The 15,106-nt window shown below is 41.0% G+C and overlaps 1 protein-coding gene across 1 annotated transcript; it reads right to left on the reverse strand.

Moving 5' to 3' along the window:
- Nucleotides 1–10,125: 10,125 nt before the first annotated feature.
- Nucleotides 10,126–14,641, reverse strand: LOC128829348 (keratin, type I cytoskeletal 10-like). The gene is made up of 5 exons (XM_054014731.1): nt 14,601–14,641; nt 13,964–14,057; nt 12,883–13,100; nt 10,649–10,857; nt 10,126–10,232 (listed from the first exon to the last, which is right to left on the reverse strand). Exons 1-5 carry the CDS (start codon nt 14,639–14,641, stop codon nt 10,126–10,128), a joined length of 669 nt encoding a protein of 222 aa, XP_053870706.1.
- Nucleotides 14,642–15,106: the final 465 nt, after the last annotated feature.

Consider the following 15,106-nt stretch of genomic DNA (forward strand, 5'->3'; position numbering starts at 1 on the left):
AGTGCCATGCAAATGCCTGTTCTCACTTTCTGGTGACGTAAATAAGAAGAGGGCAGCATTATCTCCTGTAAATGTAAACAAACTTGTTTGTATTAGCGATTGGCTGATCAAGAAGTAGGACTGAGTGGACTTCTAGGCTCTGAAGTTTTACGTTGTTTTGTTTTTGAGTGCAATTAAAGTAATGTATTCTGCAGAATTTGCCCCAATTCGGAAATCAGTTACTCATGCACTTGCCTTTAAAACTTGAGTAAGTCCATCCTTGTTCTCTGAAGCACTTGAGCACATTCTTCAATCTGCTAAAAGTTAAGACTGTGCTTAAGTGACTTGCAGAACAGGGATGGATTTACATGCTTAAATTGAAGCATGTGGTTAATTACTTTGCTGAACTGGGCCAACATGCTGTATGTATGCATTAATTATTATGAATTTTGTACCAACCTTTTAGCTTAAAATCCAGTGAATGTTAGGTACTGTGAGTTGATTTGAGGATGATCCTTGCAGTAACTGAGGAGTGGATAATGTACATGGTTGTTTGAATGTTCTGTTGTTTAATAAATTGAGGTTCCTTTTGCATGTGATTTATTTTAATTGGTTGAGGTAATGAGGCTACTAGTATAGCTCACCTTTAGATGCCTGTGCAAATCCTTCCTTTGGATCCCAGTGTCATTGTGAATTGACTGAAGTTCAGAGTATTTGTGTAGAACACGTAGGTGACTTTGTGTTGAGCAGTGTTGTGTTTAATAGATCATAACAAGAAGGTGAAAAGATAATGCTTTGTCTGCCATTCTCTCAACCGGGGAGATGATTTTCACTTCTTTCTCTTGTGTTAATGGTCTTTTTGCAATGAATATGTGTATACTTATTTTTTTAAACTTATATTTTATTGTTTTTAAATACTTAGAAAATTCATTAAAATATAAAATAAGTCTCTTTAAACTGAGCAAAATACTGTATAACCTTTTATCACTTTTGTATTCAGCTTTAAACAAAAATAGCTTTGTCAACTCATGCCTGACCTTTGGATCAATACCTGTAAATGATATACATTAGAGAAAGATCTTTCTCTAATCCTGAAAGAACCAAAACACTTTTTAGCCTTCTGTACAGTGGGAGGGGAACGATGTTTCCATCCCAGATGTAATTCAGCTAATTGGAAGCCTCATTGAGAAGAGAGGAATAAATAATGTATCGTACAACATCGTCAGGATTTATTTAAACTTCCCTCAAAGTAGATCAATCAAAAATGAGCCTCTTTCCAATACGGAGTGCTTCACTCCTAGATATAGGTTAATTGTTACTTGTAAAAAGCAACAGAGAGTCCCGTGGCACCTTTAAGACTAACAGGTGCCCACATGCGTCTGACGAAGTGGGTATTCACTCACGAAAGCTTATGCTCCAATACATCTGTTAGTCTTAAAGGTGCCCCAGGACTCTCTGTTGCTTTTTACAGATCCAGACTAACACGGCTCCCCCTCGGATACTTGTTACTTGAAATGTTTCTAGGGCACAAAACAACCACAACATTCTGGTTTGACTCAGTTGCTCATTTTTTACATATGCTCAGTCAGCTCTATGTTACCATGAAGGCAAAGAGACAGACTATTCCTTACCCCTGTGTGGGTCTACAGAACAAGAAGAACAGAATGAATCTCACCCACATTTACTCACTACATGCAAGCTCCATGGACAGGCTCAGTCCTTGTTCTCAGAAGTGGGTGAGGACTGCTTCATATATGTATATGTGCCACTATAAGGGCAGATGTTTCCAAAATGATAGTAGGAGGTAGAAGAAAGTTGGCAGGACATGCTGGGGGATGAGTAGGCTGCACACTCAATGGGTGGTGCACCTTGCATCTCCCCTCTATATATACATCAAGGAATTGGGACAGAGGTTGTGTTTTTAAAAGGTGAATTGAAGTCATTGGGCCACCTTTGCAGCTCCTGTTGTTGAGTCTAGCTGAAGGCCACTTCAGCCCCTGGCTCAATTTAGAGCAGCCGCAAGGGTTCTACAGTATACCGCTATGTCTGGCTATCTGTGGCTCTAAGAGGACATTCTGACAGTAAAAGAACATGAACATAGAGGCACTCTGGCCTTTTATGCAGCCATGCTCCCTATACTGGGGACTGCAAGGTAGTGGCTATGTTAAAAATGGCTATTCCACCTGGAGATTCCCGTATGTTGAGAATATCCACGTAATGCTCAACTAGTGAATTAAGCCAGTTTTGTGACTCTTTCATGCTGCCCATGTAAAGGGTCTGTAGCAAATAAGAGAACCTGGACTACAGATTTTGTGCTGAGGTAGAAAAACTGGGACAGGTGGAGCTAAAGGCCCAGGAGATTAACAAACCATTGACCAAAAATGGAACCAGTCTCCTCAAAGAAATGGATCATTTCAGGAATTCCAGTTAATTTTAATTGTTTGGCCCTTCATTGTTTTTCAATTCATTCAAGCATATACTGTCACTAAGACTAAGGCTACATCTACACTACAGGGGGGAGTCGATTTAAGATACGCAAATTCAGCTACGTGAATAGCATAGCTGAATTCGACGTATCGCAGCCGACTTAAGCAGCTCGCCTATGTAGTACAGGGCAGGGTTACGGTGGGTTAGTGGCACCTGGTGGATCTGCCATGGCATTCTTATTTTTTGAGTACAGAGTGACATGTGCCCAGCCTGCTATGCTGGCCCTGGCTCCACCACTTCCACTTTACTTTTGGGCTAACGGGGAGCAGTTTAGATTGCTGTAATTTGTGTAACTGTAAGATACATATTTGATATATTATCTCATTAATGATGAGAGCATTTTTCGTCAAAATAATTTATTTTATCATCTCCATTTTATTCCACTATACTTTAGATCAGCAGTTATCAAACGTTAGCAACCCAAGGGCCCCCATTTTGATTTAAAATTTTTCACAGACCCCCAAGCTCCCCGCTCAGCCCCAGGCCCCGCCTCCACTCCACCCCTTCCCCCAAGACCTGACCCCGCCCCACCTCTGCCCCTCTTTTTCCCTGAATTTTGGTGTGCCTAGCCCCGGAGGGTGTGGCGCCTCCCCCCATTGCTCCTGGCCCCCCTTGGCTCCCCACCCTCCCTTCACTCCTAACCCCAACACTGTGCTTTCACCCCTAATCCCTGCACTCCACTCCTGTGCCCCTAAACATTAGATAAATGTCTATCAGGGATGGTCTAGACAGTATTTGGTCCTGCCATGCGGGCAGGGGACTGGACTCAACGACCTCTTGAGGTCCCTTCCAGTCCTAGAATCTATGAATCTATGAATAATCTGTGCACTGTGCCCCCTTCACGCCAACCCCTGCACTCCCCTCCTGTGCCCCTAATCCCTACACACCCTTTACTCCTTTCCCCTGCAGCTCCCTCCTCCGCCCCAACCCCTGTACTGTGCTTTCTTCACCCCAACCCCTGTCCCCTCTGCACCTCCCTCCTGCACCCTCAACCCTGCACTGTGCTCTCTTCACCCCAGCCCCTACCCCCCGCCTGTGCCCCTAATCCCTGCACTGTGCCCCCTTCACGCCAACCCCTGCACTCCCCTCCTGTGCCCCTAATCCCTACACACCCTTTACTCCTTCCCCCTGCAGCTCCTTCCTGCACCCTCAACCCTGCACTGTGCTTTCTTCACCCCAACTCCTGTCCCCTCCTCCTCCCCAACCTCTGCACCCCTAACCTCTGCAGCTCCCTCCTGTCCCCTCCTGCTCCACAACCCTGCACTGTGCTCTCTTCACGCCAACCCCTGCCCCCTGCCTGTGCCCCTAATCCCTGCATCCTCCTCCTGCACCCACATGGGATAACTGACCTGGATGCAGTGCTGGAGCAGCTGGCATTGCTGCTTGCTCCCACACGGCACTGCTGCTCCTCTGCCCCGCGCACTCCTAGGTGGCTGTGAGGGGCGAGCACGGAGCGATGTCAGGGCTCCCTGCAGCCAGGTCACTTTCCCTGCCTGGGCTGCATAGGGGAGGCAGGAGAGCAGCAGCTCCTGTTGCTAACCTCACTGCACAACCCAGGTGGGGAAAGTAACCTGGATGCAGGGAGCCCTGGTGTATGTGTTGGGGGGACTGTGTGAGAGAGACACACACACACCATGTGTGTTGTGTTGAGGGGAGTGTCTGTGTGTGTGATTGTTGAGCACACTCTCTTCAAGAAAGCACTCAGGATCAGGCACCTGAAGACTTGTTGAGACACAAGCAGTTGCTGCCAGACCCAGAGAGGCAGCAGCACACATAGATTCTCCCTGTCCCGTCACCCCAGCTCAGTGGAGACCCGGTACACGGGGGTTGGGGGAGGAACTGATGTCGAGGTGTCCGCACAGCAGACAGGAGGGTGCTCCCAGTCTGGGGTGGCCAGGGATTCGGGGAGTAAGTGTGTGTGTGCGTGTGTGTGCGGGGAGGACAGGAGCAGCGGCAACTGCATACAGCAGTGGAGCAGGGGGCAGAAGGGGCATCCCCTGCTCCAGAGAAGTCACCTGGCTTGGCTTTTCGTCCAAGTGACCCCTGCAGCTCGGGTCCCTCCCCTCCCCCGATGCTGCTGCTCCACCTGCCTGCTGCTTCCACCAGCCCAGCTGGTTCTCTGGTTCAGGTAGGAATCCGGCAAACCCAGCAACAAGCAGGAGGCGCTGGGAGGGAGTGGAGGGAGTACTTCCTTTCGTTTGTTCTAAACCTTCTGCCTATTAATTTCATTAGTTGACCTCTGGTTCTTGTTATGAGAACCTTCTCCACACCATTCATGACTTTACTAGACGAGAGGCGATATATCGATCCCCGATAGAGCGATTACTTCCCGCCGATTTGGCGGGTAGTCTGGACGTACCCTTGGTGGCAGATAGGCTAAAGAAAGGGTTATCTGGTCTCTAGTGGATTAAATGTCACAGCCCTTACTTGGCCACACAAGGGAGTAAGGCCTGTACTTATTCCCTCCCGTGGCCACGCTTAGATTATGATTTTGACTGCGGTGAAGATAACAGGGGCTAGTGCCCTATACTGCCTACTTTGGGGAAATGTGTGGGGAGGGGGCAAAGAAGGATGGAAAATGGAAGGAGCCTTAGCTCTGGTCCCTCCCACCTCTAGCCGCAGTAGCTGGCTAGGTGCACAGCAGGGAGTAAGCTGCTTCATGAAAAGTAATTTATACCCTCTCTCATCCCCTTTCCCCCCTTGATCTGTGGGTGGGGCAGTGCTCTGAAGTAAATGATAATGTAGTGCACAATCTTGTAGTGAAATGGCAAAAATTGTTGAAATCCTGCTATGACAGTTACTTTCTAAAACAGACATTGGCTAAATGAAAAAGATGTCACATCTACACAAAGTGTTTCTTTCTCTAAATATATCATTTCACTGGATTCCTACTCTTGATTCGTAGGTCCTCCACACAGGATAGGCCAGAGCATCTTTCAGATCAATCAAAACATTGCATCCCAATTCTTTTCTGACCATGGTTAGCTAGAGAGCTCCCCATTGGAATTGCAGCCGGTTGCAGCTGTCTTTCACCCTTATAGACCTAGGCTTTGGAAAATATTTCTATATACCTTGATTGGTTTGCCATCTTCTTCAGTGCCCAAGGGTGGCTTCTTGCAGCAGCAGTTTTCTTTGATGTTTTTAGCTGCATAGCCAAAGTAACCTGTGAGTTGTTGGCTCTTCTCGGAAGCGAGGGTGTTTTTGGACATCATGGTTCATGTGCATCAATCATTTTGTAGTGTGAAGGGAAACATCTAGTTTAAGAGGAGTACCTTATGTACTGCAAAAAGTGTGCAGGTGGTGTATTTTCTTTATTTTTTATTTAGTTAGCATTAAATTTCTTTTTTCTTTCTTTCTGCCATTCCTGTGTAGAGAACATCTTCCTGGCAAGGCATAGAAATTTCTGACAGCAAACGGTAAGTGTGAACATTTCTTTCTTTGCTGTTTTTTATATCCTTTTGAATTCTAGTAACTTTGAATGCTTACATTAAATTACTGCTGTTGCCTTTTACTTAGTTTTGTACTCTGGATATTTTGAGTAAAATTTTTTGCACTAAGCAACAGAGAGTCCTGTGGCACCTTTAAGACTAACAGATGTATTGGAGCATAAGCTTTCGTGGGTGAATGCCCACTTCGTCGGATGCAACTGTGTGGGCTAAAAATAGTGTCATGGTAGTTGCTAGCTGCTCTGGTCAAATAGTCGTCATTGGTGCCTTTTGTTGCTGCTTTCTAAGAGTACGGTAACTGCCTTTTGAGTGTAGCTGGTGGTGTTGTAGTTGCTGCATACTGTACAAGTTTATACTAATATTTCTTCTGATGTCATAGTGATTGTTTTGATGATAGTGTCCAGTTTAGGAAATAATGTAAATGTAGATACACTGCAAAAATTATTCAATAGAACAACAGCAAATAAACTAAACTCTAAGTTACTGTGTTTTGATTTTTACAGCAACCATAATTCTGCTTTTGTGTGTATATATGGTATTTCTTATTCCCTTTATATTGGGTAATATTTACACCTGAATACATGTAAATTTGGATGAGAAGTGGTACATTTTCCCCATCAAAAGGGAGATACTGGTAAGAGTGGGAAAGAGATTATGGCCTCAGGTTTCTCGCATATAAAAAGGAGATGTTGGGAGTGGAAGAGGAAGACCATGAGTGGTGGCCTCCATTATTAGGAGGTGCTATTCAGAGTAAACTTCCCTCTTCAAGAATTCTTGTCTGAAGAGGGTCAAGGTGGGATTTGGGTCTGGACCCTTGAAGATAATCGAAGGTGATGGTGAAGGGTAGTGGAGTTAATTCTAGCATTGGATGCTACTGCAAGCTGCTGTTACTGTGTTTGTGTGGTGAACATGATAGAGGGATATCATTCTAGAAGTGGCCTCATAAAATGTGGGTAAACATTCATAATCTATATGCTTATCAGAACTGAGACTAAATTCTAAATATTTTGAGTTTCTCTCTCTGCAGGTATTAACCAGTGAGGTGCAGAGTTTCACAGTTTAATGTAACTATAGCTGTGACCAAATATATAACTTGTAATAGTAAAAAAGTTTATTGAAATAGACTAGCGAATAAAATTAGAATATCAGAATATACTTTTTGGTTTTCATTAAAGAATATTTTCCAATTAAGTAGAAAAAATGAGAAACTCTTGGTGTAATTCTGATTTTAAAAATAGAAATTATTCCTCAGGCCACTCGGGATGCTGCATTTGTTTGGGAGATTTCCTCCTTTCTTGACTCTTGGTTTTGACACCTGTAAAAGGATCATCTGTGCAGTCTTGATGCTGTTTATTTAGTTGTTTTTTCTTCACAAAGTCACAAGGGAATATATTTTCACGGTGGAATATAAATCCCTATCAGAATAATTATACATGCAACAAAGGTGTATTGTATTTTTAATTATGAAAACTGGTGTGACAACTTGGCAAGTTGGGACTAGAGCTCTAATTCCAGTGCCTTTCAGACTGGTTATTTCACTCTTTCTTGAGCTTTGTTGATCAGCATTGGTAGAAATCACTTGTTGCAGGGCTCCGTACTGCAATACCACAATCCAAATAAAAATAAAATGTTAGTTAATTAAATAAAATCAGTGTTTCATATACTTGCTTTACCTTCCGAATAATGCCATTTTTACCTGAGAGTTGAACTGTTCTTCTGTCTCTCGGTGATTCTTTTGTGCAAGAGCTTCATACCGTGCTGTCATGTCATTTAGTCAGATAAACTCTTGAAGCTGCATCCATTTCAACATTGATATCACCACTGGTAACCCTTTGAAAACTTCTGAGTTTCTGGAGAAGGAGAAACCAGGAGGACTTTAATAACACAGTGACGTTACACTATAAGATATGAAAAAACGACCACCACCTGGAATAAGTTTAACACAGCCCCTACTGTATCCACAAAGTGAGACTGTCTTTTGATCACCTGATCTAGGCTATGATTCAGTGAGGTATTTAAGTACCTGCTTACTTTTAAGCACATGAGTAATGCCATTGACACTTTCTCTGAGCCTAGGTCTACACTACGTGCTGGGCTGTGATTCCCTTGCTCATGTATGCATACTCGCAGTAGATCTCATTGACCTAGCATGGGTATAAATAGCAATGTTGCTGCGATAGCATGGGTAGCGGCCGCTTGAGGCACAGCTCCTTCCAAAGCTGGAACCACCATTAAAGCCTGGGCTACTAGATGTTCTGAGAGATCCACCACTACCACTAGTACTGGGTGAGGAAAGCTTCCTGGAGCCATCAGATGTGAGAATAGAGAGAGATATGGCATTGAAACAGAAGTGGGACCTGCCCCAGTATAGCAGAGGTTGTATCAGCCAAGCAGATTTTTAGCCTGTTTATGTATAATTAACAGAGATTTTCATTCCTGAATTCGGTCTCCTCATGGCAAAATGTAGTTTGACAAGTTAATGGCTATTATCTACAATTGGGTAATTTTTTTCTGATTAATGTTTTTACTAACTTTATTAAGTACACTTTCATAGAAATATGTCCTTAGGATTTTTGTTCCACCAAGGATTGTTATGGCAGTAGGTGGAGCAAAGCAAAACTTATTTCACTGTTCTTTTAATCTTTTATTTTGATGATCAATCTTTTTTCCCCCTTTTAACTTTGGCTCTGTTACATTCTCTTCATCTTTCACACTCATAATTTCAACAGGAAACAGAACAAAACTTCGAATGACATGTATGAACAGCACTGCTACCTGGATTATTAGTTTTGCATTTTTTATTTTTAGCAAAGAAAGGGACATCAGATCTGTTGTCATTGTTTGACTCAAAGGCATAATTTAGCCGATGCACTGATTTCTTCTTAAGTTATTTTTAAACAAATTTGGTACTAAAACCTGAGCTGTGCATTTGCTCCACAGAAGCCTGCCAGTGAAAGTACTGGTATAGGGAGTAGGGGTGGGTGAATTCACTAAAGTAAGAATTTCTTTCTAATTTGGAATTTATAAAAGGCTGAGTTGTTGGCTGATAAATTCATTTTATAATCTGAGCTCACTGGAATTCTTTAGCAGATATTGATTGTAAAAGAGGATTTCACTGGTTGTTGCAATAAATCATCTAGTTTATTTTGTGTTGCGGATATCAATGCATTTAATAATATTTATTATTCATAATAATAAAATATATAGTGATTTTGTGTAAGAGGCTGCTTCCTGACTTTGAACTTGTCTCAGGAAGGATTACTAGCATTGTAAGGAAAAATTGGTACATAAAACAAATACCACAACTTTTGTCTAGTTAACAGTTTTTCAAAGAGATTTACAATACCTGGTGCAGTTTTTCATTTTTTCCACCACAAGCACAATAAACATTTTCCCAAATAAAACTGTATGTTGCTTATGCAAATGAAACAAGCATCACAGTGGAAGTTCAGTTTGGGAGAAATTCTCAAAAAGTAATATGGAACAGATGATCAAGTGTCCTCTTTTTAAAAAGAGCAAGTCATTGCAAATGCAAATTGCTATTACAGCCAGTGCCTGAGTACAGTTGCGGCAGGATTCCTGTTACTTGCACCTGGTCTAGAAATGTCAGCAGCCACACCATCCCTTATGGGGTTTGTGGTCAGACATATTTCTGGGTGCAGCCCATAGGTTTGGGCTACATACTATATATATCCTCTTTTAATAAAAATAGCAAAAGTGTTAGAAGCTAGGCCTCCAGTCAGTGCCACTGAAATAATAGCAGCAGAAGATAAATTAGCAGTATTTCTTCTTCCATAACTCCGGTGCATTTAAGCTTAACTATGTGGGTTTAAATTCTGCCCTTGACATAGACAGGAGGGTTACATTGTTAAGCAAACCCAGTTACCAAATTGTTTGAGATTTGCCCAACACTAGACTCTATCAGTCAGTACGTAATTCACATAAAAATAATCAGGACCAATGTATATCATTAGCAAACTTAAGAAAGTTTATTGACCTACACCAGAACATAGATATATTTTTTCGTTTTATTTTGCATAACAGAACACTTCTAATTAAAATGAAAAGAAAAAGCAGAGACCTTTCACTAGACTCTCTCTTTTTAAGAAAAGAAAATATTTCCATAGCCACTCAGGATGATGCATTTACTCATTTGCATTCATTCTGGTCACTTTGTATTAGTATCTGTAAAAGGACCATATCTTGATGTTGTTTACCTTATTGGCTTCTCTTCAACTGACTGTACCTTAGATGATGTGACTCTACCATGCTGATCTAACTCTTCAATGATTGTTTTAATCACTCTGATTTTCGTTAGTTCTAAACATGAAATAGAAAATGTGAATGTCAAAACTTAAATATAAGATAAAAAGTAATGCTCAATTCACTGTCATTTTTTTTTTTGCAAGGGATATGTTTCAGAGATACTATAGTATATCAATCAAACATTGGTTGTAGGCAGACAATGGTGTAAATCAATCTAAGATACTATAAGGGCTTCTTCATTTCTTTCTTAACTCAGATGGAGTGTGAAATTCCTCATTACCATTTTGGGATAAGAACTTGACTAAAAGTCCATTAGATTATAACAAACATCTAACACATACTGAGAGAGTATTTTTTACTCCTAAGTAATAGCAAAAAAACCCAACATTCTTCCTCTACACCTGAATTTGCCAAGATCTCTACAGCCTAATAACAAAAATCAATGGAAAATAAACACAGAAACTAATTACCTTTGCTGATATCGCCTGACTTAGAGTCAGAGCTTGCCGATCCAGAACGTCTAGATCCCAACTCTGTACCAGCGCCAGAACCACTAGAGCCTGAAACTGTAGCAGATCCTGTACCTCTCAATCCCAAATCTGTGCCAAATCCTAGATTTCTAGATCCTGAATCTCCAGAAATAGAACTTCTACATCCAGGACCTCCATATCCAGAATCACTGTAATAAGTAATATTTTATTGTAGTTATTATTTAACCATATTTTCAGCTCTCTCATTATATGCGGTGTGGAACAAAAGTAGAGAATGACACAATGAGATTTTGTGCTTCGTCTCTAAAATGTGTAGCACAGAACTTGGAGCACAGGGAGATGAGGGATTAAGGTGGCTTTAAACCAGGGGTTCCCAAACTTTTTACTAACTTTTTACCCACGAACTGCATTTTGTCTTTATTTTTCTGCCAAGCCTGGGTCCAAATTTGTGTGTGTGGGGGAGACCAAATCATAGGCCAGCATCCTCCTCTTCTCGCCCCACTGAGGGGGCACTCATCACCCAGAGCAGTTCCCTCTGCCCTGGCCTGCTACCCTAATCGTGGCCTGGTGTGGAGAGGAGACCCCAAGAAAATGGGGTTGGAGAGCAAGACTGCTGTGTTCACTCTCCAGCAGTGGGGTCCTGTCCCACAGGGCTGGGGCTGGCTCCCCACTCTAGGCAGCCCATCCTGGTGCATGAGGTCACAGCCCCATCAGGTTTGGCTCAGCCACCCCTCCGTCATGATGGAGGGGTAGCCAGGCCAAACCCAAGTGGCGCAACCACCCTGTGCATTAGATTGGAATGTCTGGAGTGGGAAGCCAGGCCCTACAGGACGGGAGCTATTGCTGCAGGATGAGTGAATGGCAGGTTTACTCTCCAACCCCTCTGCACTAGGCCTGCGACCCATGTAGAACCTTCCGGCAACCCACCAGTGGGTGGGGGCCACCGTTTCGGAAACATCACTTTAAGCAACCTTTATGTCCTCCTAGTCCTGAGCTGTACTAGGCTCTGGGACCAGAGCCATATGGGCTGCAGTGCCACCTGGAATCTCCACATTGTTGCATGTTCCAGTCTTGGGCTTGACATTCTGTTCCTGCCTCCAGCCCCCTCCCTGACATGCCCATATTCCTGTGCTTGCAAGGGAATCCCTGGAAAACCACTTTATGACTGTCATTCACAGTTCCAGCACTGGGGGAATTTTCTACCAGCTGGAACCGAGGCTTGTAGAGTCCCTTTACATTGGTCCTGATCTTTTATCTGGTGTAAAGGGTTTGGAGTATAAGCGACGATTTCATCTGCACTCCCGACCCAAGGAGCATGCATTTCAAATGAGACAATGAGCGATCCATTTCAGACACACCATACATCAGATCACATGAACGTCTGATATCGAAGTACTACTGATGACCAGTTTCAATGAAAGGTTTTGTGGCGAAGGTTTGTGTTTGTTTTAAGAATGAATTTGAATGAAGAAATGGTGACTCTTTTACACAAAGGAGGGAGATATTTACCATATAGTAATATTAAAATTTCAAGGAATACAGAGAGATTTCAAAAGGGAATCAAAATTGTATTATTCAATATTTTAAAGGGTCGTAGAAAACATAAATGTTTAATATAAGATTTTTTTTCTTACTAATTTTAATGCAATATCAAATTAGATCCCGCTAAACAGCACTAATGTGAAGTGGCAATGGTCAGGGTACAGTGATATATGTAGAATCTAGACTAGAAAGTGGATAAGATATCCAGAGCTGGGTGAAATTTTTCTGACACATAGTTTACTTGCTCAAAACTGCAGTTTCTGGCTTGACCAAAACTATTTGTGAATTTGAGTTGAATTCGATGAATAGTTTTGGACAAAATTTTTTTTTTCAAAAGTTGATGCATTTTGGTGTGTTGCTTAGAAATGTAGCTAATATATTTAAAAAAAGACCAAAAAGAGGTTAAAAGCACCTGAAACCAAAATGAACCCCCCCCCGCCAATAAATTTGTTTTGGGTCGAATGAAACATTTTGTTTGATCTGAAACAGAATTTTTTGTTTGTTTTTTGTTTTGGCAAGGAAAACTGAAAAAATTCCCTTTCTAGTCAACCCCAAAAGATCAAAAGATTTTTTTTTTAATTTTGTTTTTCAGTTGGCCACTAACCAGAAAAATCAGTTATTTGTTCAGCTGTAAATACATTGTTTTCTTCAGTACTCTTCCCTTTTCTTACCTTCCCTCTCCATCTAGCAGGCGGCGGTAAACCTCAATCTCATTTTCCAGATGAATCTTGATGTCCAGGAGTAATTCATACTCTGAATTCTGGCATTTCATGTCATCCCTTATCTGTTGCACTTGTGTCTCCACGCTGCTAATCACCACTTGTATTTCTGAAAGCTGTGCACAATAGCGACCTTCTGTCTCTGTCAAGGTGGCTTCAAGAGATTGTTTCTGACATAGAAGAAAAATGAACAATACTAATATGAGGTGGTGGAAGAAAAACCTTGTTTTAATAACAATGAGATATGAGCATATGAAATTTAGGAGCCTAAGTCCCATCTTCAGAAGCAATGTAGGCACTTAGGAGCCTAAGTCCCATTAACATTTTACCTTAGATCTTTGTTTTAATAACATGGACTATAAAGATAAAGAAAGCAGCTTTTATTATTTAGTATAACAAACTACTCAACAATTAGTAGTGTATGATTTTAACTCTTTTAAATGGTTACATATTAGTTTTCTTTGTTCATATACTATTTGTGCTTTTAATAGCATTACAGAAAAATGGAGCTAAAAGGTGAAGAAAGACACTTTCATTTTTAGTATAACAAACTACATGACCATTAACAGAACATGATTTCATCCCTTTGATTGCCATAGAATATTTGTTTCCTTTGTTAGTAGACCCTTATTGTGTCAGTTTGTGTCAATGTATATATCATTCCATTTTATTTTGAAACTCTGCAGTTCTTTTGCAATGCTACCCCTAGCTATCATTTTTTATGCTTTAGCGCAGAAGTTGTTTGAACAACAAAGTAAAAGGAGAAATTTATAATGTATCATATATCTCTTGCACATAAAGTGCAACACTCTGACTTCATCAAAGCCCATGGCAAAGCTCCCATTCACTTCTATGAGGGCAGGATTTCACCCAAATGCTATTTTAGAGGTACAGATTTCAAAAATGCATATAAGATTTAGGAGCTTAAAAGCCCCATCTTAAAAAGCAATGTAGGCACTTAGGAGCCGAAGTCCCATTAAAAATGGTACCTTAGATCTTTCAAAATTAATCTAAGACGTATCTATTCTCATACCAGAACAAGTTGGGATTTCAGCTCTATCTCCAAGGCTTGAAGAGTGCATCTCAGTTCAGTAATCTGACTTTTGTTGGTACTGGTCTCCTCAGCGCTAAAGTTGATCGTTAGAAAACAATTTTGTTATGTCAGTTTCTTTGACTAGTTGGAAGTACCACAACACAGGGTTATCTACAATCAGAACATGGATTATATTCATTTAAATGTTTGCCTCCACATTGTCCAGAACCCAGAAGGATAACAGCATGATTCAACAAGCAGTTATTGTGCCTGGAAATTTAGAGAGTCTCTGCTTCAGCAGATAAGAGCATTGGCATTTAACTGAGATATGGATAGTCTGACCACTACTTTTCTCCATCTGTTGATACAGTATTCGTGCCCTACAATAGAAACAGTTCCTGAAGGGAAAGTAGTGTTTTTATTTGCATGCATTGACTAAAAGAGAGGGACATTGTTCTATGACAAATAGCTGGTGTACAAACTTGTTAGGAGAAGCAACTAGAAATAGTCATCAAAAAGAAAATGTGAATAATCTTTCAGAAAAAAAAGATTGATGTACCTAGAAAAAAGTGTGATACACCTGAACAGTCAACCTTTGCTTGGGTCTGCTTATGAGAAAAGAGCACACAGTCTTTACTTGGTGTTTAGCTGCTGTGTATTGCAGACTAGATAACCCATATCATTTTTAGATTACTTGGTAGTACAGATATGTATTCAGCAAAAATCCTGAAAATTTGTGAAACTTGAAACTTGTCTCAACCTTTCCAAGGTAATGTATTTAAAACATAAAATGTTAGTTTTACCACAATTAATAAAAAAGATTTACTACTTTTTTATGTTTACTGAAAGAAAATGTAGTTACTAACAGATCAAACATATACGGGATGTCACTTTATTGCTTTATATAGTCAACGTAGAGAACCAAAACAAAAGGGCTCCAAACCCCAGTTAAACCTACTCTCCTAAAATAAATTTCATTCACAACACACTTTGATTTTGTGATAACTTTTATTAATTTTCATAAAGAAACAGACAATTAAAAGTAAAAAAGGTAAATGACTACCACACTATTCTAATAGAAAACTGGCTCCTTTCAGCTTCACATTTTAAAAAATAACAGAGTCCTGTGGCACCTGATAGACT

This window comes from Malaclemys terrapin, chromosome 25, assembly GCF_027887155.1.
Source record: "Malaclemys terrapin pileata isolate rMalTer1 chromosome 25, rMalTer1.hap1, whole genome shotgun sequence".
In the NCBI taxonomy this organism is placed as follows: Eukaryota; Metazoa; Chordata; order Testudines; family Emydidae; genus Malaclemys; species Malaclemys terrapin.